Source organism: Talpa occidentalis, unplaced genomic scaffold (genome assembly GCF_014898055.3).
Source record: "Talpa occidentalis isolate TD23 unplaced genomic scaffold, MPIMG_talOcc4v2.1 talOcc4.11, whole genome shotgun sequence".
NCBI lineage: Eukaryota > Metazoa > Chordata > Mammalia > Eulipotyphla > Talpidae > Talpa > Talpa occidentalis.
Genome location: NW_023601104.1, coordinates 30,482,760 through 30,509,459, shown reverse-complemented (window position 1 = coordinate 30,509,459; position 26,700 = coordinate 30,482,760). Strand labels below are relative to the sequence as shown.

The window sequence follows — 26,700 nt, the reverse complement described above, 5'->3', positions numbered from 1 at the left end:
AATGGACTCATAAACATCATTATGATGATTATAAGTAAGCTTTAATATAAAAGAGGGCAAATGACCTGAATCGATACTTCTCTGAGAAGATATGCAAATGTCCAAAGAGCACATGAAGAGATGTTCCATGTCAGCCATCAGGGAAATACAAATCAAAACCCCATGGATATAATATACACTTCACACCCTCCAGCATGCGTAGAATAAAACAGTCAAAATAAGTGCTGTCCAGTATGTGAAGAAATCAGAACCCTCTTCGACTGCTGGTGGGAATGTAACATGCAGCCATTTTTGAAGACCTGCAATTCCTTATTCAATTAAACATGTAATTACCATATGACTCAGCAGTTACACTCCCAAGTATATATACCCAGGAGAAATGAAAATATATGTCCCCTACAAAAGTGTGTACATGAATGTTTATAGCCAACAGCACTATACCATACATATTTATAGCCAAACAATACATACTCAAAATAGCCAAAAGGTAGATACAACCTGAAGCCAATCATTGAGGAGTGAATAACAAATGTGGTGTATCTATACAGTGGAATATTATTCAGCCATAAAGGGAATGAAGTATTGATACGTGCACAACATGGATGAAACCTGTAAACATTATATTAGTTGACAGAACAAGTCACAAAAAGACCATGTGTCATATGACTCCATTTATATGAAATGTCCAGACTAGATATATCTGAAGAGACAGAAAGCAGATTAGTAGTTGCTCATGGGAAGGGCAAATGCAGGTGGAAACATAGGGCAGTGATAGCAAATTGTATAGGGTTTCTTTTTTAAATTTTTAAAAAGATTTATTTATTTATTTGTGCATACAAGAGCTGGGGTGCAGGCCAGAGATGGAGGGGTGAGAGGATCACCAAAGTGGGGAGCAGAACAGGCAGATCTACTAAATACACTGCTGAGGGGAGCAGTGGGCGAGACAGGAGAGGTCTGTTGCTTGGTGTGGGTAGCTCCCTGGCCAGGGATCAAACTCGTGCTGCAGTGGCTGCGGACAGCTTCACAATGCTGAGACTTAACCCCTTGCGCCACCAGAGAGGCCCTAGGGTTTCTTTCAGATGTGATGAAATGTTTTAAAATTGACAGTATTATGGTTGCACATATCTGAATATACTAAAAACTATTAAGGTGTACATTTCAAATGGGTGAGTTGTATGATATATGGATTATACCTTAATTAAACTGTTTTAGAAAGTGGAAACAACACAATGGCAAGGAACTAGATAAGGCAGCTCGCTCTGTAGAGCACCTAGACCCTGAGGGTTGCAATCTCAGAGGTAGTTCTACACTTACTGGTACATGGGCATTACCACTACAGTTCTCATTGCATATGTGAGAAAATATATTCAGACAAGCAGATTTCATGTATTCATACAACAGACATTACTGAGGCTAAGGAGGGAACTTGTTTTAGGGCTTCACAGTGGAGAAGAGGTGGAACGAGGGGTAGTTCTCAGGTCTCCTGCCCTCTGCTGCCAGCCCTGCCTTCTTAGCATGAGGTTCAGTAGCCATGTTAGAGTTTCTGGTGACCAGGCGGCCCCCAGGATTTGGGGTGCTATCCGGGCCTTGTCTGATGCCATAAGGTTCTTACACACTTTTTTTTTTTTTTTTTTTTGGCATTTTTGGACCAGTCCAGGCCTCACAGCAAACAGAGGTTTTCTGTGGACTCCCAGGAGAAGCCAGCACCCGTTGCTCGGCCTAGGAAGCTCTGCAGTATCTGGGGTCTGGTCTTGTTCTTCCTCCCAAAGTCATACATACAATACAATCCATTTACTACATGGTCTTTTGTGACCTGTTCTGTCAATTAGTGTAATGTATTCAGGGTTCACCCCTGTCATGCATGTATCAGTACTTCATTCCTTTTTATGGCTGAATAATATTCCCCTGTAGAGTGGACACTTCTCTGAACCATGGTCCACTTCAGGATGGATGCAGGAAGGGAAGTTGCTCCCTCAGAGCATCCTGAGGCTGGGTGTGTGGGCAGGCTTTTTAGAGGCTTCTTGGACTAGGAATTCAGTAATAACCTGTGTTTAGATTTCCTTGTGACCAGGAGTCCAAACTGCGGTGTTTCCTCTAACTGGAGTTGTGTCTAGTCTCTTCCTTCCTGCAGAGTTAGGTCCGCGCTCCTCTTTACCTGGCTCCCTGGCTCCCTATGCTCCCTGTCAGAGCATGCCCCAAGAAGGATCTAGTGTTAGGGGGGAAAGGATGTCCTAAAGCTAATTCCATACAGGCTTTGTGGACTCCACCCCCACCCCAGGCCAAAGCCAAAGACACTGGGAACTCCAAATCCCATCACCACCAAAGGGAAGGTGGCTGGGACCCGAGGGTGGGGTTAAGCAGCCAAGTGAGTATAAAGACAGACACGTGGGCTTTGGGGTGGGGGGTTTCCCCATTTTGGCTCTTCACCAGCTCGCAGCGTCCGGCCAGCTCTGAGAGTGCCTTTGGGTTTCCAGGTCGGCGGATCGGGTAGGACGCATTAAAGACTTTATTTCCCTATTTTCTCCCTGAGTTGTACATTTTCCTTATTTCCTTTTCCCTTGTAAATAAACCTCTTATGAACCTTTTGTGTGTGCCTGTAGTGGAGTATTCATAAGTCCCTTTTAAGCGCGCGGGTTCAATATCGGGGCTGCCCTATAACACTAGGAACATCTTAGCTGAGAGGTCAGACACTAGCCATGCAGAGAATTCCGGGAGCTGAAAAGCAGAGGAAGGTTCTTTAGGTTTTCAGACGACCTGGGAGTGAACTTCAGCATCTCGTCAGGCTGAGTGGGAACCTGGCGAGCAGTGCAGCACTCTGAGCTGTTTCCTTGGGTGTTGAAAGGTTCTGCACAGCCAGCTTGGGAGGGAAACGGCCCAAGCGGGAGGCAACCGGTAGCAGGATCTCCCTAGGCGAGAAGAGCAGGCTCAGCCCACCGAGCCGGGACAAAGGCAAGTCCAAGGGCGGGTCACCAAGGGCGCCCGTGCCATTTTCCGCGGCGGGCTTCGGTGCGCCCGGGGCGCAGGGGCGCGGGCGGCTCCGCCCCGGCCGCGCGCTGGGAAGCCGGGGACCTCTCGGGTCGCGCGGGCGGGCGCGGCCTCCGGGGCGGGGGGTGGGGGGCGGGCGCCGGGGCGGCGCGGGGCGGGGCGGGGCGGGGCGCGAGCCGCGGGCAGCCGGCGGCGGAGAGGGAGGTAGGCCTGGGCGCGCGGCCGGCGCGGGGCCCTCCGGCGGGCAGGGCGCGGCGGGCGGACGTGCCCGGCTGGCTGGAAGCAGGCGGCGCCGCGGGCCGCGGGCCGCGGGGAGGGCGCCGGGGCTCCGGCAGCGACACCCGGAGGCCGTTCAGGAGCGCGCCGGCCGCACCGCAGCCTGGCCCGGCGCTGGCGGGGAGCCCCACCCGCCGTCCCCCGGGGGCGCCCCGCGTCCCGGACCCCTGAGGAGGACACGTGTCAGCACGTTCCCGCCGTTGTCGTCCCGTCCCCTGTCATAGCCCCGCCCCAGGCCCGGCCCCCCACCTGTCCTGACCTGTGCCCCGGGCAGGGTCCCCTTCTAGAGCCGTCGGTCTCCGCCCCCAGCAGCCGGCGCCCCGGCCCAGAACCCCGCAGGAGACGCTCGAGCCCGCGGCCGCACCCCTGTCATCTCGCCCTCTGCCCAGCTCCGCCCCGGACGGGAGCCCGGTCCCCTCCGACCCCCGGTCCCCGGGGCCAGCGCCCCCGCTCCCCACCGGCGCGCCCTCCCCGGCGACGGGCCGCGGCCTGGGATGCAGCCGGCAGCCAGGGCGGCCGTCAGGGAGGCGGCGGGCCGCGACGTGCTGGCCGCGGACCTGCGGTGCAGCCTCTTCGCCTCGGCCCTGCAGAGCTACAAGCGCGACTCTGTGCTGCGGCCTTTTCCCGCGTCCTATGCCCACCGCGACTGCAAGGACTTTGAGGCCCTGGTGAGTGTGCTCCGATGCCGCCCCCGCCCCGCGCCGGCCCGGGCCACGTGGCCCGCGGAACCGGCGTTTGTAAACATACCAGGCCCCAGACTTGCACCCCCAGCCGGGCCTCGGGAAGGTGTCCACGCACCCAAAACACTCCCCACACCCCAGTGTCTTCCAGGACTGTTTTCTCGTGTTGAAGACAAGCGATTCCCAGGAGTGAAGTAAGGAATAGTGGTGTGAGCCCCCCCCAATTTTCTTTTAGCATGGCCAGCGGTAGCTGTTGATTTGCAGCAACTGATTCTGCTAAATAGGGAGTTGTCTGTCCCTTTGCAAATAATTAAAGACCCAAAGTCACCAAGTCACCTGGACCTCCATCTTCAAGTTCTGTATGAACACGACTTTTCTAGGTCGTGTATAGTACGTATATGAACAGTCATTTTTCTGATGATTCATAAGGCACTTAATTTCTGGCAGAGTTCACCCAGGGGTCAGCTTTCTGGATAACAGTTATCTTTGCAATCCAAATATTTGGAATTACCTAGAAAACTATAATTTACTGAGACCAAAATAGCCTACAATTATTGAATAAATTGAATTAATCGTCAAATATTTTTCCTAAAAGAAAGCTCAGGGCCTGGTTGTCTTCATTGGTAAGTTCTACCAATTACTGAAATAAGTAATACCAGTTTTACATGAACTATTCCAGAGTATTGAGAAAGTGGCTAGTATAACCCAGAATCTGAATCTGATAAAGATGATACAAAAAAGAAAATTACAGATCTATATCATTCTTGAGTATAAATGTCAAAATCCTCTATAAAATATTAGGATCTGAAGCTAGCAATGTATAAAAAAAAAAGAGTAATTCCTCATTAACAGGATGAGTTTATCCCAGGAATGCAAAATTAATTCAACATTAGAAAATCATTAATGTTAAAAAAAATCATTAATGTTATGAGCCACATTAACAGATTAAAGGAAACATTCAGAATCAATATGCTTAGAATTATCTCTGATGAGGTGGTCACTGTTAGGTTCTCTCTTTGCTATCACTTTCAGGAAGCTGAGGGGCAAAGGCTCAGCCCCTTGACCTCCCCCACCTGGCCCACTGCATTCTAATTGAGGGGAGCTTAGGTCTTGACCACTGTGCCCAAGCATTTCAGGGTACAGGAAGAGATTGGAAGTCAGAGAAAGGGGAAAGCTGAACAGATTTCCCCCAAGCTTTGTTTTGCAAATTCAGATACTCGATTTTGTGAGTTTGTGATATCGGAGCCTAGGCATGAAAGTTCCTTCAGTTTTGGTCAATAGATTTATGGAGTTCCTGCTGTAGGCCGGGTGCTGTGAATACAGAATTAACAAAGAATACAGAGGTTAACAGTGTGCTTGGCTATACTCTGGGGAAGTCCAGAGCAGGGCCCTGGCAGTGGGCTGGAGTCAGGGAGCACTAATCATGGCAGTGGTGCCAGGCTGTTACTAGAGACTTGTCGAATTTCAAGGAGCAGAGAAGAAGAAAGGGGTATTTATTCAGAGGAGTGGCAGAATGGGCAGAAAGTCAGGAGTTTGCTGCGAAGGACAAGTCTATTGTATTAATGTGGCTGTTGTGGGAAGCAGGAAGAGATGAGCACACAGGGCTGAGCATGTCTTGCCAAAATGTGTAGATTTTCTCTTTGGGCAAGGGAGGGCATTAGTGAGATCCAGGATGCGTTACTAAGAGCCCTCTATGGTGGTGGGGTGAGATGATTGGGGACAGGAGTAGGCAGTGGGAGAGAGAGGAGTAAGATGAACCAAAATCACCAGAGATTGTGCCCCACTATGCGGTTTATAGTTTATACCAAGAAAGTGAGTGAGAATGTTCAGTGTACTCTCTCTTCTGGAAGGTCTCCTTGGCAAACAGAATATTTTTTTTTTTCTTTTAAAGATTTTATTTATTTATACATATAAGAACTAGGGTACAGGCCAGAGTTGGGGTGGGGGGTGAAAGGATTCACCAGAGACAGAGCAGGGAGCAGAACAGGCAGATGGACTGAAATACACTGCTGAGGGGAGCAGCGGACAAGACAGGAGAGGTCTGCTGTGCCATGTGGGTAGCTCCCTGGCCGGGGATCAAACTGCATCTCAACTCCTTGGGCCGCCAAGGAGGCCCCAGAATCTTGTTTGTTTGAAGCATATAGGAAAAAAGCGAAGGGAGATTTGGAATTGTTTTTGTTTATGCTTTTTATTTTTTTTTTTTAAAGATTTATTTATTTACTTATTTATGCAAGCACTGGGTACAGTCACAAGCGTGGGAGGGTGAGAGAATTCAACAGAGCCAGAGCGGGGAGCAGAGCAGGCAGAAGGACCGAAGTACACTGCTGAGGGGAGCAGCGGGCGGCAGGAGAGGTCTGCACACCGTGTGGGACCCTCCTCCGGTGGCTGGGGATCGAACCGGCGCTGCAGAGGCCACGGGCAGCTTCGCAACCAGCGCTCAACCGCTACGCCACTGGGGAGGCCCTTGTTTATGCTTTTTAAAAATGTATTTATTCTACAACATCTAAAGTTTATTTTTAATTATGTAAGTAATATTTGAGTATACTTTTGTTATTAAAAAATCCAACTTATACCAATAAAGGAGACGTGTCCCTGTTAGAGCTCACCCTTTCCCACATCCCTCCCCATAGTGTCAGTGCTCTCAGCTTGGGAAGACCATTCCTCCATATCTGTAGTCCCATAGGAAAGCATGGGCTATTCAGGTAGCTCTCTGTAGGGACAGACCGTCTCTCTCATGGGGCTCACTGGGCCCTTTTGAGTGCACCCTTTCTGTCAAGGGCCATTGGAGAAACACAGACAGATACTTGCTGCCCTGCTCTGTTGCCATATTCCTTAGTGGGTGCCATCATGGGGAAACCAGCAGGTTGCACAGATTCTCTGCACATGGGACTGGCTTCCCAGGCAAAGGGGGGCACACACATTCTTATTACCTAAATCTAGGTTTCATTTGCCATACATCATGGGTTACAGAAAAGATGCCGTGAACTTGGCATCTTGACCTGTATTTAACTCAAAGGTTAGTTTTTAAAGAAAAGGAAATCAACTCTGGACTAGACCTTCTGGATCATTTTGTGGTTACTGGAAGAGGGGAGGTAAGGAACTGTTTAATAATCTCTCACTTTCATTTGTTTAGCTAAAAGCATTGGGAAGTAATGTGAAATAGTTGATTACTTTCAGCCATTTTAATTTTCTCTGCACTACAAGATGTTGTTACACACTTATAACACGTATGTTGCAGTTTCCAAAAACTGTCCTCTAACTTGAATTACTTTATGATTGCTTTTCTGAGCATGCCCCAGCTGAACCTTTACTCAGGGCCCTGGATTTATCCTGTCACAGTCTTCAAAGCCCCAAATCTTCTCAGGTGCCATTTTTTTTTTTTTTTTAAAGATTATTTATTTATACAAGCACTGGGTACAGTCAGAAGCGCGGGAGCGTGAGAGAATTCACCAGAGCCAGAGCAGGGAGCAGAGCAGGCAGAAGGACCGAAGTACACTGCTGAGGGGAGCAGCGGGCGGCAGGAGAGGTCTGCGCGCCATATGGGACCCTCCTCCAGTGGCCGGGGAGCAGCCGGGGATCGAACCGGCACAGCAGACGCTGCGGGCAGCTTCGCAACCCAGCGCTCAACCGCTGCACCACCGGGGAGGCCCATCAGGTGCCATTTTTGACAACATTTTGAGAACATTTTTATTCTGAGTGACCTCTTTGATTTTACACTGGGAGTTCTTTGTTTTGTTTTAAAGACTTATTTATACAAGAGCTGGGGTACAGGCCAGAGGCGCGGGAGGGTGAAAGGATTCACCAGAGACAGAGCAGGGAGCTGAACAGGCAGACGGTCTGAAAGCACTGCTGAGGTGAGCAGCAGGCAAGACAGGAGAGGTCTGCCACGCCATGTGGATATCTCCCTGGTCAGCAGGAACCGAACCCGCGTTGCAAAGGCTGCGGACAGCTTCACAGCACTGTGCTCAACTCGCTGTGCCACCAAGGGAGGCCCTGGGAGTTCTTTGTATTCCCAGTGCCTGACCTGGGAGATGCTTATCAGCTGTTTTAGGAATCAAATTGGATGCTTGTTGAACACCCAGTCTGAAGATTTCTGACCTTGTTCCTTGGGACAAGGATTGCAAAACCTTTATCAGGTCAGAGAATCTGAGCATTCTTGGGATATCCTATACCCCTGATTATTAACCTCCAACTTCAGCTTTGTTTTGTTTTTCCCCTAGAAAACACCATACCTTAGTTCTCCACTAGCCTATAGGTGGGAGCTGGGCAGGGGAGCCAGGGTTCCTTTGTATTAATTCTGGGCACTTTGCCACTCAAGTTGAGGACCAGCACAATGGTGTCCCCAGGAAGATTGTTAGAAATGCAGAATATCAGGCCCCTCCTAGGCCTACCAGTCAGGACCTGCATTTTAACAAGATTGTGTGCTCACAGGTCTGTTAAGCATTACATCTAGCCTACCCTGTTCCCATTAACCATTTTGGCTCTCTTGCTGCTGACATCTGGGTTAAAGCAGGCTCAGTTCCTCTCTGTCCTCACTCTGGGGCGTGTCTGTCCTCCCCATGCCATCCCCCTCTTTCTCCAGGTAAACTGTTCTTCATCCTTTAAGGGACAGCTGGGCCACGACTCACCTCAGGGTTCGTTCACAATTTTTTTTTAACGTTTGCTTTTACAAATAGTGCTATGGCAAACATCCTTCTATGTTAATCATTGTTTATGTCTCCAGTTATTAAGATAAATTCCAAGAGGTTGAAATTGCTGACTCACAGGCTAACAACCTTTCTAAGGAAAACTTTTGATGCTAATTTCTAGACTGGAAATTGAGTATTGGCATTTACTGAGGGAGATCATTTTTTATAAGCTTCTCAATATTGATTCATACTGGAATCACCTGGGAAGATTTAAAAAATACTAATGTCATGAGGCCTCCTTAGTGGTGCAAGGGGTTAAGTCTCAGCACTATGAAGCTATCAGCAGCCATACAGCATGAGTTCCAACCCTGGCCAGAGAGCTGACCCACATGGTGCAGAAGACTTCTCCTGCCTCATCCGCTGTTCTCCTCTGCAGGACATTTCAGTGGATCTGCCTGTTCTGCTCTCTGTCTCTGGTGAATCCTCTCACCCCCTCCCCACACCTCTGGCCTACACACCAGTTCTTGTATGCATAAATAATTAAAAATAAATCTAAAAAAATTAAAAAAAATAATAATGTCTGGGTCCCACCTCTTGAGATTCTGATTTAATTGGTCTGAGGTTGATGAGATCTGGGCATTAGGATATTTTGTTTACTTGAAGAGAATATGTAGTTTGAAATTTCTCCTATTGATTTGATCATTTTCATGAGCAACCATCTGCTTTAACAATTAGATTCAGTTCGGTCAATAAAATGTTCATTTGGGTACATATTGGATATCTCAAGGTAAAGTGCTCAGCCTCTCAGATCACCTTTTTATTTCTCTGCTCTCAAAGATGGTATCTGAAGAGATAGTATACAGATATAAAATGATAGGGACATAGATGTAATGTGATGTGACTCTCAGTGAGAATGTGGCTGGAAAGATGTCTCAGCCTGTGGCATGGTGCTATGGAGAACCCAGGGTGGGATCCATCCTTCCAGTGTACACCACCCCCTCCTTTGCCAGCCATCCCAGAAGTGCTGGCTTTTCCTAAGCAGACCCTTACTCATGCTGATCACCTCTTTGGCCCCTAGAGAGGGACATTTGATTAGTTTGGTTAGTGGTAATAACAGCACAGTATCACATGATACCAGTAGCACTCACTATTTGCCCAATCATGTCCTGAGCTATTTCTAGTGTAACTCATTTAATCTTCCTAACACCTCAGTGATGTATGTAGGTTCTCTTACTTTTGTCTTTGTCAGCTAATCAGCATCTATGCCAGTGGCAGACACTCTCCAGCTCCCAGGTAATGCTGGCATGTAGCCAGGGTGGAGAACCACTCTTTTAAAGGGTTCCCATCATGACTGCATTTGTGAAGAGTTCTCTTGTAGGCTCTCACCTCAGTTTGTTTTAGTGAGTCTAGATTTTCATACCTTAGATTTGTGCAAGCAAGGTGTATCTGTTTGTATCTGGGGCTTACCCCTTTCCAGCCTTCAACTCAGCAGCCGCCAGCTCCCCCATCCCACCTACCCTACGGTTCCAGGTATCGTTCTATTTGTCTGATCCCTGAGGCTGGGGACCTTGGCTGTAACTTTGGTTATTTCCTTCCAGCACCTCCACCCACATCTAGTAATTATGACCTCTGGTGTTTTCCTGGACAAGGATTATAAAAAAATGTTCTTTTTTCCTGCTGCCAGCCCTTCTAGGACATCATTGTTTAGCAGCTAAACCTGGTTATTCCCATTTGTTTCTGGTGATAAGAATCACCTGTGGTAACATGCAAATGCAGATTCCTGGGCCTCCTTCCCAGGAGATTGTGATCTGCAACTTTGCAGTGCCCCTGGGCTGTCCTGCCTATTCCTGACTCACAGCAGGGAGGTTGCATTATTTCATTGGTCTTCTCCTCTGCCTGTCCCTTGGTGGTTCCTTGCCCTTGGCCACTCAGTCACTGAATCCACTTCTTTCCTGAGAGACATTTCTGAAACCCTTGTGACTCTGACACGGCCCATATCCCTCTCCAAGTGTCCACAGCTCCCTCTCAGTTAAATCCTTCCTGTTCCCCAGAACAGAAGTGTGGTCTGTGACCTGATCAGTTTTGTTTCTCCTCTAGCCTTTTAGAAATTGAATATTTTTTAAAAAATGCAGCTTGTTGATTTCTTTATAAAATAAGAAAAAATTGGAGGGCGCACAGCCTGGGTGGAGATCACCCTTGGGCACACAGCTGGTAGTGGGTGGCTGGGCCCTCCCTGTTGACATAGCCTGCACCACTCTTTCCTAGACTCTCCCCTTACTCATGCTGATCACCTCTTTGGCCCTGGGATCATTTGAGTCAGGGGGCCACCTTTTGGGACAGGCGCTATTCACTTCTCTGTGTGTCCGCGTGCACATGCTCTTTCCCAGTGGGAGTGCTTTTTCCAAATCTTCCCCATCACACCAGGTCCCACCTTACCTCCCTGCCCCATGAACCCTTCTCTCTCTGCCTTCCCCACCAAACCCCAGAAACACCCAGCATGTATTCTCCTCAGGGCTTCATAAGTCTTGTCTGATGGAGGGCTTTCTCTCTCCTGCACCTGCTCCGTACTGCACATACACACGCCTTTTCCTGCCTTTGAGAAGGTTAGGACAGTCACTAGCTGTCTTGGTTGTATCATTAGGGGTGGGGTGGGTGGGAGACTCTGGGAATATACCTGATTAGCTTCTCAAACAGTGTCTCCAAGTTCTTCTGGAATTGCCCCTTTCGGCAAAAATGTTCAGTCCATTACTGAATTTTCCAATTGATTTGGTAGGAAAGCATTACAGAGAACAGACTCCAGAGTCAGGCTGCCTGGCTTCATGTCATTTCCCTGCTGCTGAAGCTGTGTGGCACAGGCAAGGTGCTTAATCTTGCCAACCCTCATTTTCTTTGCCTTTAAAATAAGCCTTTGTGAGGATAAAATGAGATGATGCTAGAACTTCTCACATGATAAGGCCTTACCAATAGTAATTGTTATTATCTCATTCTGATCTTCATACCAGGCTCCCAGCTGGCTGCTGGGTCTCCAGGATATGGAAGATATGTTTGGACTTCAGGAAGCATTTGTCCAAACCAGATTTGAGAGAGTGAACTACCGGCAGTATTCTGCATAGAGCATTGACAAGGGAAGGGCTGAGGAGCACAGATGTCAAGAGTGATCAGGGAAGTCTTCATGGGGGAGGAGACTTTTGGCTGACCTTGAAGACTGGAATGTTTTATTAGGGAGCTGTAGAAGCACAGAGAAGGAAAGACATAGGGCTGTTGGGAGAGAAGATTCAGCTCTGGCTCTGGAAGAACGAGTGTGAAACGGAAGTAGAAAGAAGGGAAGAAGAGGTCAAGATGAGCTGCAGGCTGCTCCAGATGTCCTCTGCACTATGTAGGCAGCAGACCATGTAGGTGGCCACCTGAGGAACACATCTTTAGGTTACCTTTGGTGGCTCCATATTTGCTTATGAAAGTCCTCACTGGTGCAGTGGGGTGGGGTGGGGGGTGAAGGTGGTGTGCAAGGCCCTTCACAGGCTGATCTTGTCACCTTCTCACTCCTGGTCCACATGGTGACCCCTCCCCTGCACTCTAGGGCCGCCACCTGAACCTGCAGTTCATGATGACCACAATCTTGGCAGTCCCCTTAACATTAGAGTACTTGATACCTGCCTATTGCTCTAAGCACTGTACTTGCTTAATGTGATTAACTGTCACAGGCGTCCTGTGAAGTGGCTACTAATATTATCCCACTTATATATTTGGGGAAACAGACACAGGAAGTCAAACAACTCACTAGGGCTCATAGCTAGCATGGGGAATAAGAACCCAGGTTTGGATCCAGGCACCAGGGAGGGGAACCTGCAAATTAACCACAGCACCATCCACTTCCCTGACTACATGCTGTGCCTTTGCACATCAAACCCAGGTCACTCAGCACATCCTCTGCCACACTTTTGCTGTCCACCCCAGGCTTCTACCCAACTAAGGTCCTGCCTGGTCCCCTTACATCACTTTCCTTTGTCATGACAAGGAATAGGTTTAAATCAAAATCATTACCTTTCTGCCTCCCTACTATGTAGCACCAACACTCATGGAGAATTTATACATCCACACACCCATGTGTTTTTCTTTAAGATTTATTTTTTTATTTATGCATACAAGAACTGGGATGTAGCCCAGTGGTGCAGGGAGTGAGAGGATTCACCAGTGAAAGAGTAGGGAGCAGAACAGGTGGATCTACTGAAATACACTGCTGAGGGGAGCAGTGGCCAGACAGGAGAGGTCTGCCACACCATGTGGGTCAGCTCCCTGGCTGGGGCTTGAACTCATGCTGCAGTGGCTGCCAATAGCTTCACAGTGCTGAGACTTAACCCTTGCACCAGCAGGGAGGCCCCATCGATAGTTCTTGGCCCCCAGAAGTCCTGACCATACTGGGAAGAAAATATTGGGCCTGAGTTCTTTATCAGGAATCCTGGCACACATATGTTTTGGAATTCAGAGTCTTTCCAATTTTAGAAAGGTGCTATAGTGACAACTAAACTATCCCACCCAGAAACCTACTGCAGCCACCCTAGGGCCAGCTTCAATCAGAAGGCTCTGGGCTGGATCAGGGTTTTCAGCAGGGCAGCAGCAGGTATCCCGTTTCTGCAGAAGTCCTCACAGAGGTGCAGAAGTTAGTCTTTGCCCCCAAGAGCGGCTCTGGGGTAAGGAGGTGAGATTTGCATCGGGTGGGTACAGGAGCTGCTTCAGCATGTGAAGCCACAGAGGCTGAACTCCTGTAAGAATGCTTAGACACAGTGGCCAGGATCCTCACAAAATGTCACCACGCTCGAGAAAAAACAAAACCATGCCTTCCCATGCAGTTAACTTCCTGCCTGGGTGCAGTTTACCATTCTGGGTCATTTTTATGACAAGTTACATGCACACTTGCCATACTGCCTTTATCTAGTCTCTAGGGTAACAGGTTAATGGGAAATTCATTTCTGCTGTTTATATTTGGTATACCATGTATTTGGTAGTACTTCCAGTGAGGTGTCAACCCATAATCAGACATTAATGTTACTGCTGCAGTAGTAGCAAGAAGTGGAATAAAGATTGAAAATCACATCAAGGTTTTATACCAAATGAGTTTCAAAATAACCTTTCAAGGTTCATAGCTCTGGGAGTTGGTATGTTTGGAAAGGGGATTCTATAATCCTGTGCATTTCCCTCTTAGGAAATCCCTTGAGAGGAAAGAAGTGCAAGTCACAGGCCTTACCACTAGAGGGCCCCTGGTTATCATTTTGTCTAATGGAGGTTTTTCCTCACTTCAGCTTGCCGATGCTAGCAAGTTACCCAACTTGAAAGAACTGCTCCAGTCCTCCGGAGACAAAGACAAACGGTCCTGGGACCTGGTGAGCTGGATTTTATCCTCAAAGGTCCTGACAATCCACAGTACAGGGAAGTCAAAGGTGAGACTTTGGTCTGTAGGGTCACAGATTCCTAAGGCTGGCAGGCCCTGGAGCCTCCTTATGATCCAGAATGGCCTGAGGAGCCTGTTGAAAATGCAGATTCCTGGGACCTTGCCCCAGAGATTCTGATTCTGTGTCTGCAGTAGGGCCCAGAAACTTGCACATGACATTACTAAGCTGTGTTTTCGCTCTTACTAGCTGTCTGACCTTGAGCAGGTTACTGGGTACATTTCAGCACCTTGATTTCCTCAACTATAAAGTGGGGATAATAATATACTTGGACTGGCTGTGAGAGTAGAATGAATTTTCACACTTAGAAAGGGCATATTCAGGGACTCGGTAAATGTTGGGTATCAGCACCCAGGGTTTTCTGACAAGGTTAGGCCCTTGATCATACCTTTAGAGACATTGGTCAAGTTCACTTGTCAGGAAACAGCAGCGCCTGAAGTGTGGAAATCCTCTGGCCCTGGTTTCAAAACCCACTTTTATCCATTATTGAATCTCCCTTTCCCTATTTATAAATTGAGGGGCACTATGATAAAATGTGTGTCACTCCCAGTACAGTTTCTGCCACAGACCAGACACTGGGATCTTCCAGGCACAGAGTGGGATGACAAGGGCTAGAGGATTCCTGATATGGTGTTAGTTCCTGAGTGGCCTTAGGAGTTTATCTGTGCTGTTCTTTGCAAATTAATCAATAATCAAACTTAAGAACTTTCAAGCTTATAAGCTTTTGTCAAAGACAAAAATCCCCTTAAGCAGCTTAAAATTTGATATCCAAGATTCTCGTATCTAGGGATGTCTGTCTGTGTTGGATGGTAAAACATAAAGAGCCCTGAATCAGAGTCAAGAGACCCATAGTTTATGCTGGTCTGATAATTCCTAGATGATCCCTAGGTTTTTTAATTTCTGTTGTTGTTGTTGTTAAATTGTGATTTATTCAGATCTTGTATAGGCATCAAGTACTGAGGCCATTCTGGTACTGTAGGTAAAGTAGATAAGGCAATGGCTACTTGACTTTTGCTTATAGACCAGTTAAGTTCCATTAAAAATGGTATGTTGGGCCCAGGATTATCAGCTTTTTATTTTGACCAAGTAAAGACATCAACCTACCATATATTGTCATTTTATAAAAGGATTTTTAGCCCCAACATGGAGGATAGTCCTGACCTCAGAATAAAGGACATTTCATGGCAACCTGACATCAATATAACAGTATTTGTTACTTTGCCCTTCTTTTCCTCATTTAATCACCATTCAGAGAAAACTTTAGAACATATTGGCTATGGTCTGTGTTTATTCTTTAGAAATCATGGGAATGATGTGGTCTTTGCCTTGAAGAGGATTATTACCTTTTAGGAAGGAGCCTACCTATCTGTATCAACAAGGCTTCCCTAAAATCTAGTGGCTTAAAACAACATTGATTGCTTCTGTGTGGCTCTGTATGGAGGGATGGGAAGGGTTAGGATAGGAAGCAAGCTGCTGGTTGATCAAGGGTGGTCTCACTTACATGTCCACAGCTTCAGCTGGGCTGGCTTCTCTGGCTGGGGTACTCTTCTAGAGGCTCTCCCTTACAGAGGCTAATAAGACAAAGAACAGACTTGTCTTACTAGCAGACAAGGAATGACTAGTCTATGTTTGTTGTAGGTTTACCAAGGTCCCATTGACCAAGACAAGTCATATAGCCAAGCCCAGATTGAAGGGACAAAGATGTAGATTCCACCTTTCGATGGAATATTGCTAGAATTCCACCTGCAAAGTCACATTGCAGAGGGGTGTATGGACTGGGGTGGAAGGAAACATTTGGGGCCATTTTTGCAATCAATCCTAACTTCGTATCTCTTGAGAGTATTGTAGATGAAATGCAGGAAATAGATGTGAAAGTATTATGAAAATAAGAAGTATTTTGTTGGAAGTAGCAAGTCCTGCTCCTTACCCTACTGTAAGGAAAAACACTAGAGGAGAGCAATCTTGAGCTCTGAGCTTGTTTATAAATTGATGTCTTTGTTCTCATGAAAGCATATGTTCTCTTGATAGAGCCCATAGGAGTTGACCAAGGCTTTAGGGCGCCATTTTGTCAGCACATTTTACCAGTTTCCCAAATAAAATTGTGGCTTCCTTCATATTTTCAAGTTTGAAAAGATCCAAAAGCTGACTGGTGCTCCTCACACACCTGTCCCCGTGCCGGACTTTCTGTTTGAAATCCAGTACTCTGACCCAGTGAACGCCAAATTTTATGAGACCAAAGGAGAACGAGACCTAATCTATGCCTTCCATGGGAGCCGCCTCGAAAACTTCCATTCCATCATCCACAATGGCCTGCACTGTCACCTGAACAAGGTGGGGCCTAAACCTGATAATATGGTGGGAATGGGGGAGGGAGATCAGAACCCTGGGAGGGGGGTATTGCAAGTAGGGGTGGGTAGGTTCACTCAGGCCTTGCTGACCACAGCATACCAGCAGCACCACCTGGGAGCCTGTGAAAACACAGAACCTTGGGCCCACCTCTAGACTGTATGAGCCAGAGCCTGCATTTTAATAAGACTCCTTGGTAGTTCCTATGCCATTTACAGTTTGAGAAGCATCAGTTTAAAAATAGTTCCAACCTTGGATGCACATTTTGAATCACTTGGAGAGCTTTTAAAAATCCCAGTGACTGGCTATATCCTAGCTGATCAAATCAGAAACTCTGAAAGGAGCCCAGACCTAAGTAGACTTGAAAAGCTCACAGGTGATCACGGTGTGTGGCCAACCCTCGATAGTGAATATGTGCTCTCTGGGCCAGAGGCCTCCACATCTCCTGGGAGCTTGCTGGAAATGTGAAATCTCAGGCCCACCCTGGGGCATCTGATAGAAATCTCACTCTGTTGGGACCCCCAGGTGCCTCATATGCACAGTGAAGTTTGGGTAACACTTGCCTTGTAGACATTACAACAAAGTTGGCCATTGGAGAAATTGAAGAATTTGTTAAGGAGAGGTCCTTTCCCTTTTTAGCTCCTTCCTTCCCTTTTTTTAGGAGTCAAAACAATGTTAACCACCCATTTCTGCTGGCACTTATTTTGCCCCTTAATCATATGTAGACGAAGAGTACAAACAGGGACCAAAAAAGACTACCTTGGCAGTTCTGTGGCCCTGGGCAATGAGCTTCAGTGTCATCTGTAAAATAGGATAAGGTGACCGTCCTCGGGTGTGCTGAGAGGACTGAAACAGTACATGTGTGCACAGGGCTCTTCCCTCCCTAGGCACCAAGGACATAGTAGCTCCTGTAGAAAGTGTTGTCAAGGGAATCAGGGGTAGTTGAAGAGCTGCAGACTTTTCCACCAGTTGTGGCAGCATCTGCCTTATCTGAAGGGCTGGCTCCATCATCCACAGGTTCAGTTGGGGCTGATGCAGCACCAGAGCTAGGGAGACTTTCCCATCACTGCTGCATCTGATTAGCGCGGTTGGATTTTGCTGAGGGTGATGGATTTGTTTATACTGGCTCTGAGCTTATTGTCATGGTCAGGCTACTGGAATCCAGAGGCCCCCCTTTCACACCAGAGTTGACCTGGAGAAGTTGCCTGCAGATTATGTTCTTGTAACACCAAACCTTCATTTTATTGCCCCAGGAGTTTGTTGATTAGAGGTATCTGCTGAGTCCTTGGATAAAGTGTATGCTTTCTGGCCTCTTCTGTTTGGGATTTCAGTCAAGGACTTGAGAGAGCCTTCCTATCAGCTGAAGCTGTGATATGTTTTCATGGTTGAGGTACCTCTAGTTTCACAGTCTTGGACACCTTTGCTCACAGCAGCCTTGTTCTTGCTTCTCAAGTCTAGGGAAGGGCACAAACATGGCAGATGTAGCAGAGAATGGCTGTGAGGTCAGATCAAGGCAAATGCAATGTCCATGTCAGCTTTTGAAGCATGGGGACACTGCCTTGCGTGGCAAAAGGCTTCCTAAAGACCAAACAATGTCTCATTTCATTTCTCCTAAGTTTCACTTAATTGGCTTTTATGGAAGCTTGGTATCACTGAATAGGCCATTTCTCAATTCCTAATTTTCAGTTCCTCTCAATTTCTAATTTCTCAATTCAGTGTGCAGTTTGAGTCCACTTGTCGTCTTGAAATACTGCTACTGTGGCTCAGGGATAACAGTTGAACCTCAACTCAAATGTCAGATTCCATCCATTGGTAGCAGCTACCTGGAGTGTTGTGTGTTGAGAAGGATTCTGAGTCAGTGTGAATGGGGGCCCATCATGGACATTTTTATGTTGGCCATATGGCAAATTATTGATGTCGACCACTGGCAAAGTATGTGTTTGCTATTGACTGCTACAGCCTCAAATTGCAGATGTTTCACCTGAGATCCTTTTCTTTTACCTGCATGCTTTCTAGGGAGGCCCCCAAGTTAACACCTACCATCAGGGAGCTGTATCCTAGATTTTTGGACATTTTCTTGGTCAGTGCTTACACAAGGAGTGAAACTTACCCTTTCTTATTTGGTTACAGTTTTTGGCCTGAGACATTCAGTTCTTTTCTTAGTAATGACACACATTACCGACCCCTCAGGTATGATTCTCCCTCCCCAAATATAAGTGTGTGAAATTGCTTCTGCAAGCCCATATAAAATGCTTAATACATTCACAAGGGATTATTGTATGTGCTACAGTACATACACTGCCTGCCTCTCTTGTGTGCCAGGGCTCCTGCTGGATGTTTTGTGTACATTATCTCATTGACTCCTCATCTGTCACTTTATGAAGGAGATTCTGTTATCAGCATTGAAACTGAGACCCAGATAGTTTATGTAACTTGCCAGCTTGTTAAGGGTACAAGCAGGGTTCAATTCAGGTCTGTTTGGACTCTTATACCTATGTTTTTCCCTCTCAATCTTGACTGCAAGAACTAATAGTTCACCAAGCTAATTGGCCACATTCACAATCAGTTAAAATGTCGTCAGATAAGACTGTATTTAGTAATAAATCTATGATGATGTCATGGGATTATTTGATCTTATGCCTTTTGCTGGGAAAAGAAAGATTTAAAAATGTTGTGTGTACGATTCTATTGAACACCTGTGTCATCTTGCTGTGCCAGCTCTGCATTCATCACGTCCTCTTTCTCTGTTGGCATCTGCTGTTCCAGACATCCTTGTTTGGAGAAGGGACCTACCTCACCAGTGACTTGAGCCTGGCTCTCATTTATAGTCCTCACGGCCATGGGTGGCAGCGCAGCCTCCTGGGCCCCATCCTCAGCTGTGTGGCTGTGTGCGAGGTCATTGACCATCCAGATGTCAAGTGCCAAATCAAGAAGAAGGGTGAGTGAGTGCTTGGCCAGGCGCTAGGCTGACGCCCTTGCTGTTGGCCCAGCTGTTGGGTGGAGTTCCCATTGCCTGCTGAGAGATAGATTGAGTCCAGAGCAGTATGGGACAGGGACCTGCCTTCAAGAAGTGAGTAGTCTCCTTAGGGATTGAACACATAATGGACTCTATATCACTTAATACAGGGCAGTGTGTAAGGCGTGCCAGATGAGGGGGCTGTGACATCTACAAAGGCAGCTCAGAGAAAAAGTAGTCATGGTGGGGCCAAGTGCTGAGGGAAAACATTGGGGAGGAGATGAGATTAACATGTATGAGGCCCGAGCACGGGCCCCTTCAGAGCAGAAACTAGTCTTACTCACTCTTAGGTACCTGTTATCAGCAAGGAGCAGGGTACATATTTGAAGTCCAATAATTACTTGTTAAACTGAAGCTAAAGATGTAGGTCCAGACCCTGTCCTTCTCGGCTGTTCTGGTGTGTTCCAGAGTCCCTGGAGGATGTGAGGGGCAAATGAGGCCTTGGGGAGCAAATTCCTGACTCTCCAGGGAGCAGATGACTAGCTGCCTGCCAGCAGTCCACTGCCCACCCCACCTCATATGTCCCTTACTAGCATGTTTGCCCTGTGCCCCCTGCTTTTTGCTTAAAGGTGGAAGAATCACAGAGCTGTCATTCTAGTCTCCCGAACCGGACTTTTGGTTCCACTGAGATAAGGAAAATTGAGAAAACTGTCTGTTCCTGGCCTCTAATGTAAACCAACTGGAATCTGAGGAACGGCCCGGGTCTGACGCCACCCTTCCAAACCAGACAGCATGAATATATTTGCATTTATAATTCTTAGGAAGCTTGCAAACAGTGACATTAAACATCAAAACAAAACCTTGCAATGTCTGCTGTCACGAAGCTCTGGCCTTTTTTTTCCCCCCTTCGGTAAAGCTTTTTCATGTTACTAAAAGAACAGTTTTGGATTTTTTTAAACAAGTCTTAGCACAAAGGGTGGAATATAAGTGTTTTAAGAGGCTCGGATCCAGCCTGACAAATTCAAAATGCTTGCTAAGAGACTTGTTTCAGGTCAAGTCCTGCTCCGTTCCCACCCCAGATTATTATTGTTTTTGCTGTTAATCTGCTTCTTCCCTCTTATTTTCTCACTCGGTTGAGGTTTTTCCCTGTCTCTCTTTTATAATATTTTCTGTTCTTTTTTTTCTACCCTGGTCTGTCTGTCACTGTTTTTTAGTGCCGCTTTTTCAGCCTGTTGAGGCTTATGTATTCTCAGGATCAAGAGACTTGATCTGTTTCTGTTCATTTTCATAATTTGCTTCTTCTATTATTGTATTCCCTCCTTCTGCAAGTAAAGTTGTGCTTTACTCTTGTTACCAGATTCCAAGGAGATAGATCGCAGGAGGGCGAGAATTAAACACAGTGAAGGGGGAGACATCCCTCCCAAGTACTTTGTGGTCACCAATAACCAGCTCCTGAGAGTGAAGTACCTGCTAGTGTATGCGCAGAAGCAGCCCAAGAGGTAAGGATGGTCCCTGTGTGAGGTCCTGGGGGACAACTAAAGGTGGCAGCCTTTAGCCCTATCCCCCAGCCTTAGACCCCAGATATATGTAAGTATCTAAAGCACAGTGGGAGGCATGGGGAACGGTAAGGACTATAGATCAAATAAGAGGTGGTGCTGGTTCCATGAGGACTGGCTCTTCAGGGGCGGAAGAGAGAGGTTCGTAAACACAACTAGCCTGAGGGACTGTATGAAGCCAAATTGGCTGCTCCAACCATGAGGCCCCTCAGCCACTGAGCTTCTGATTGCTGTCTGAATACCAGTCACGTTCAACTGAGAGGCAGGGTGTTGACTAGACGATGGCCGGCTCGGCACTTCCCACAGTGGCTGCTGAACCACTGCCTGCTCCTCTGGCCCTGAGCTGCTTCATCTTCATCTTCAAGATGAGGGTGCTGAGCCCAACAGCAGGTGAGGCTTTCCAGCTCCTGGAACCATGATGGATGCCTCATGTTTCCACAGTATGGTCATGGGGGGATGTTCTGGGCTCTCCAGGGTCAGGGGTCGTTTTGAGATGTCATTGTATTGTTGGGGTCCACGGTAGAGCTTCTCACAGGGGTGAGCAGCAGATGAGTAGTAGGTCAGGAAAGGGAGTCACTTCACATTCCCTACTCCTGCTTTTACACGCCAGTGGTTTCTACACTTGAGGATTTCATAGACATTAAAATTCTTTCCCCTCCAAATCTGGGAAATTTTTATAGGATTTCCGAGTCTGGTGGACATTAGCCTTTGGTTTAATATCATCTGGCTTTTTCTACTTGAAAATTCCATTCCTTCCTACTTCTCCCTGGAGTGTCTCTTTAGAGCACTCTTGGATGATTTAGATCATCTCCCAGTGGGCCAAAGAGGATTTCCCTCGCTTGGATTGATGTCTGTGCATGTCTACAAGTGAAAAGACTTTTGTTAAATCACCTGCTGCCATCTGGACAGACACCCCGAGCGAGGTTGTTCTTCTAGATACCAAAGTCTTGCTTAAGAAAAGAGGGGTTATAAAAGGTACAAGAGGAGCTGTAAAAGCGAAGATCAGGATGAGCTCATTGCATAGCTGTCTTTGTACATTTAGAAAATGTTCTGGTGAAAGGCGTGTCAGTGTCGGCGCCAGCAGCCCCAGATTTCTCCAGCAAAGGAGCACGCACGAAACTTCATTTCATGACTCGCTCAGAGGATGAAATTCATCATTTCGTCTTCTTTAAGCCAGAAGTTGTTGCATACACTTAAAAAAAATGTTTTTCTCCTTTTGCCAACGTCACTTTTTTTTCCCCCTTAAGCAGGGCTTCAAGCCAGCTCTCCTGGTTTTCCAGCCATTGGTTTACGGTCATGATATCCCTATATCTGCTGCTGCTGCTCATAGTGAGTGTCATCAACTCCTCAGCTTTCCAACACTTTTGGAATCGTGCGAAGAGATAACCTTTCTGGGCCTGGTGTGGGGGCCGCCTCAGCCATGTGCCTTATGACCACTTTTTTCCGACCCTCCGTGCCCCACGTCTCGCCGGGCTGTGCCTGGAGATCAGTTTGGGACCACCGGATAATTTCATATGCCATAAATGTATTGATTGCCTTTGATGATGCTCCAGGCCACATTTTGGTCAGGGGGCCCACTGGTCCCACACTCTTTAAGTTTTGGGGAGCCTTCCTGTCTGCTCCTTCCTAAACATTCCTAGGGAGTTGGCTTCTCAGCTAGGGCCAAAGGAAAAAGTCCTGCTGCATTTAAAAACAGCATGTCCAAGCTGTCAGTGGTGTGTTTACAATTGCTCCTGGCAGACGCTGGACCTTTCTCTAATGCCTTCTGGAAGGCGGAAAATGTGTAGTGGGGACTATAAATCACGAGGCAGTTGCCTTGTTTTGACTTGAGACACCCAAGAGGAACAGTCATGTTTCTCATAAAAGTCAGTGGGATTGTTTTTGAATTCCTTCAGCCTTTGAATGTGAGTGCAAAACATTTTCACAGTTTTCTCAGATCAACAAACAGCCTTCTGCTACAGCTGTAACCACCCCCTCCCCCTAGCGTGGGTAAGAAAGGAGTCAGAGACCTCATTAAAAAAATGAACTGAACAATGAGCAACTCAAGTTGTCTTTTTCTAAAAATTACCAGCTGCTGATTACAGCTGAAATGGAACCAATTGTTTGTTTTCTGTTTTTTTTTTTTTTTTTTTTTTTTTAAATAGCTGTTTGAAAAATTAGTCTTTGTGAGCTGAGGAAAAGGGGAAATTTCTAAACTAAGAGCACCATTTGGCCAGCATCCACAGTCTCTTTCCTGGCCGCATTTGAGAGAAAGGGATTTGAGCCGCAGGCCTGCCTCCTCTTCTTGTTCTCACGAAGCTGCCTTGATTGTGGCCTGCCAGCCACAAGTGCCATGCCGCAGGCCTTCTGTGGGCTGGTGGCCTTGGGACAGGCCTGCCTTAGTGCCACAGATATGCATGGAACTATGTCCCCCTCAGAGGGAATCAAGGTCCTTGGGACTCAGCCTGGGTGTTAAATGTTCAGGAAAAGTCTATGGCTGCCCAGAGAGCCACTTCTGCTGTATTCTCTGTCCCTCTCTCCTGCAGGATTTTCAGCCATAACAGAACCCTGTCTGATTTAGGGGAGGGGGAGAAATGGAAAGCCATTTTTCTATAATTTGTGAAGTTGTGAAAAAAACTGTTATCATGGTTTTTACATGGAATATTGGAACACTTCAAAAATAATAAAGGCATTTTCCTAATTATCCAGTCACACTGTAACTACTTTCAATCTCAATGCCAGTCTGCCTTGTGTGCCCTGTGGCTAAAACTTGTATCCTCTTTTTTAAAAAAATTATTTATACAATAGCTGGGGTACAGGCCAGAGGCGCGGGAGGGTGAGAGGATTCACCAGAGACAGAGCAGAGAGCAGAACAGGCAGAAGGACCGAAATACACTGCTGAGGAGAGCAGCAGGCGAGTCAGGAGAGGTCTGCTGCGCGATGTGGAATCTCCCTGGCCATCTGGGATCGAAACCACACTGCAGAGTCTGCAGACAGCTTCACAACGTTGCGCTCAACTGCCTGAGCCACCAGGGGAGGCCCTGTACTGCGTTTTTAATAACATAAAGCTGGATTAGCAGACACGAATATAATTTCACATCTCTCTTTTTTTTAAAAAGATTTTTTTATTTATACAAGAACTGAGGTACAGTCAGAGGTGTGGGAAGGGGAGAGAATACAGAGACAGAGCAGGGAGCAGAACAGGCAGACAGACCAAAGACACTGCTGAGGGGAGCAGCGGGTGCAATTAGAGATCTGCCGCACCATGTGGGTATCTCCCTGGCCGGTTGGGCATTGAACCTGCGCTGCAGAGGCTGCGGACAGCTTCACAGTGCTGTGCTCAACCTGCTGCACCACCGGGGAAGCCCCATATCCTCTCTTCTTATTCAAGGTGTCCATTTGCCAGGGAACATACATCACTAGGATCTCTAGTATGTGTTGCATTTCTACTCATTAGTTTACCAAATATGAGCACCTGCTATGTGCAAGGCACCAGAAATAGTAGCAGGATCCAGGTCACAAGTCAAATGCTTCTGCCTTCTTGGAGCTGGCAGTCTAGCAAGGTGAGCAGATGGACAGGATTCATGGGCTGGCATATACGGTGTTAAGAAGGAGTTTTGGAAGATACTTGGCAAAGTATCTTAATATGGTCCAGGGTCAGGAAGTATGGAAGTGATGTATGTTAGCACTGTGGGATACCTTGCACTGATTTCTTTAATCCTCACTACAGATAAGTAATGGAAGTCACAGAGTTTAATAGCTAGCCCAAGGTTATGAAGCTAGGAAGTGGTAGAGCTGGGAGCTGAACCTGGGAAACTGGTTTCAGTGTCATTCTCATTATCACTGTACTTGTACAGCCATCCTGGACTCCCCAGAAAAGTTGACATTCTATGGAATCCTAAAAGAGCCATCGGTGTTAAGCAAAGAGAGGGAGGAAAAGTGTTTCGGGCAGTGGGAATCCTTAGGCAAAATCCTGGAGTTCTTACTGGAGAAGTACAAGCAAGGAGAGTCATGAAGGAAGAGGCTGTGGTGAGAAATGATCCTGGAGAGGTGGGCAGGGACCAGACCATGGAAAAACCTTAAAAGCTGTGGGCGTGGGAAAGCCCAAAGGTTTAAAGCAAGGAAGTGATATGAGTGGATTTGGTTTTCAGAAAAGTCACTCTGACTGGTGGTTGGAGAATGGATTTCAAATAATTTTAAGCATTAAAAAAACTGATAATAAAATAGTGCCCAGCACAGAGCAAATAGCTGATAATGAAAGTATTATCATCATTATTAGTTTTTATTTTTATTTTTATTTTTTTTTAAAGAATACTCTAAGTTTTTTTTAACTTTTTTTTTTAAGATTTATTTATTTATTTATACAAGCACTGGGTACAGTCAGAGGTGTGGGAGGGTGAGAGAATTCACCAGGGCCAGAGCGGGAAACAGAACAGGCAGATCGATGAAATACACTGCTGAGGGGAGCAGTGGACGCTGCAAGAGAGGTCTGCGCGCCATGTGGGACCCTCGCCGGCGGCCAGGGATTGAACCGGCGCTGCAGAGGCTGCGGTCAGCTTCGCAGCCCAGTGCTCAACTGCTGCGCCACAAGGGGAGGCCCCATTATTAGTTTTTAATGGCCCAGCAGAGGTGATGAGCGTGCAAAGGAGATGGGCCAGGGCCTCCCTAGTGGTGTAGGGGTTAAGTCTCAGCACTATGAAGCAATTCACAGCCATTGCAGCAGGAGTTTGATCCCCAGCTAGTGAACTGACCCACATGGCGCAGCAGACCTCTCCTGTTTCCCTGCTGCTCCCCTCAGCAGTGTACTTCAGTGGATCTGCCTGTTCTGCTCTCCACAATGTCTCTGGTGAATCCTCTCATCCTCCTGCACCTCTGGCCTACACCCCAGCTCTTGTATGCATAAATCAGTAAATCTCTAACAAAACAAAACAAAACAAAACAAAACAAAGGAAATGGGCCAGAATGTCCCAGGGAAACAGACAGCAGAGTGTCTGGAAGCCAGAAAGTCAGGCTTGATGAGCATGTCAAATGTTGCTGAGCAGTCAAATGATACCTGATACAGAATGTGATGATTTAATACATGTGTATGTTATAAAAAATTATTGCTGCAATAAGATTGCTGATATAGTTGGCAATTACATATGTAAATGTAGGTATGGTAAGAATATATAAGATCTATTCTCTTTTTTTTTTAAGATTTATTTATTTATGCAAGAACTGGGGTGCGGGCCAGGTGTGCGGGAGGGTGAGAGGATTCACCAGAGACAGAGTGGGAAACAGAACAGGCAGACTGAAGAAATACACTGCTGAGAGCAGCAGCGGGCGAGACAGGAGAGGTCTGCTGCGCCATGTGGGTTTCTCCCCGCCCGGCCAGGATCGAACCAGCACTGGAGAGGCTCCAGATAGCTTCATAGTGTGGCGCTCAACCTCCTGCACCATCAGGGAGGCCCAATAAGATCTGTTCTCTTAGCAACTTCCAAAGGTATAGTATAATATTGTTAATTATGGTCACCAAGCTATGTACTAGATCCCCAGAGTTCATTCATCTTATAATCAAACATTTGGACCCTTTGGCTAAGGTCTCCCCATTTCCCCAGTTGGCTACTGTTCTCTGTTTCTTTGAGACTCCATATGTAAGTGACATAATACTGTATTTTTCATTAAAAAAAGTTACACCTGAGATGCATCTGTTGGACTTACTGTGTTGGAGATCCTGGTGAACTTGGTAGGAGTGTTGTCAGTGGCGTGTGTAGTGGATATGGATGTGCAAGTGAAATATGCAGTTTCCAGGGTTATTTCCCTGAGGCCTGGTGACATAACTCAAATCAAGAACCCCTGATTTGGCTTGAA

At 46.9% G+C, this 26,700-nt stretch overlaps 1 protein-coding gene across 2 annotated transcripts; it reads left to right on the top strand.

Moving 5' to 3' along the window:
- Window positions 1-3,755: 3,755 nt before the first annotated feature.
- PARP16 (poly(ADP-ribose) polymerase family member 16) lies at window positions 3,756-25,090 on the top strand. 2 transcript variants are annotated; one of them, XM_037502731.2, is made up of 6 exons: window positions 3,756-3,929; window positions 13,867-14,004; window positions 16,138-16,344; window positions 19,126-19,297; window positions 20,673-20,814; window positions 22,122-25,090. In XM_037502731.2, the coding sequence occupies exons 1-6, from the start codon at window positions 3,756-3,758 to the stop codon at window positions 22,255-22,257; spliced, it is 969 nt and encodes a 322-aa protein (XP_037358628.1). In that variant the 3' UTR covers window positions 22,258-25,090. The 2 variants fall into 2 exon arrangements, with proteins under 2 accessions (XP_037358628.1, XP_037358627.1); XM_037502730.2 differs by having other exon boundaries at window positions 22,119-25,090.
- Window positions 25,091-26,700: the final 1,610 nt, after the last annotated feature.

What these genes read in the sequence shown, in the direction of transcription:
- PARP16 (XM_037502730.2), top strand. Translation starts at nt 3,756, where the DNA reads ATGCAGCCGGCAGCCAGGGCGGCCGTCAGGGAGGCGGCGGGCCGCGAC. An exon ending in GTGCCAAATCAAGAAGAAGG is followed by an intron (nt 19,298 to 20,672) that starts GTGAGTGAGTGC and finishes TCTTGTTACCAG; the next exon opens with ATTCCAAGGAGATAGATCGC. An exon ending in GCGCAGAAGCAGCCCAAGAG is followed by an intron (nt 20,815 to 22,118) that starts GTAAGGATGGTC and finishes TTCCCCCTTAAG; the next exon opens with CAGGGCTTCAAGCCAGCTCT.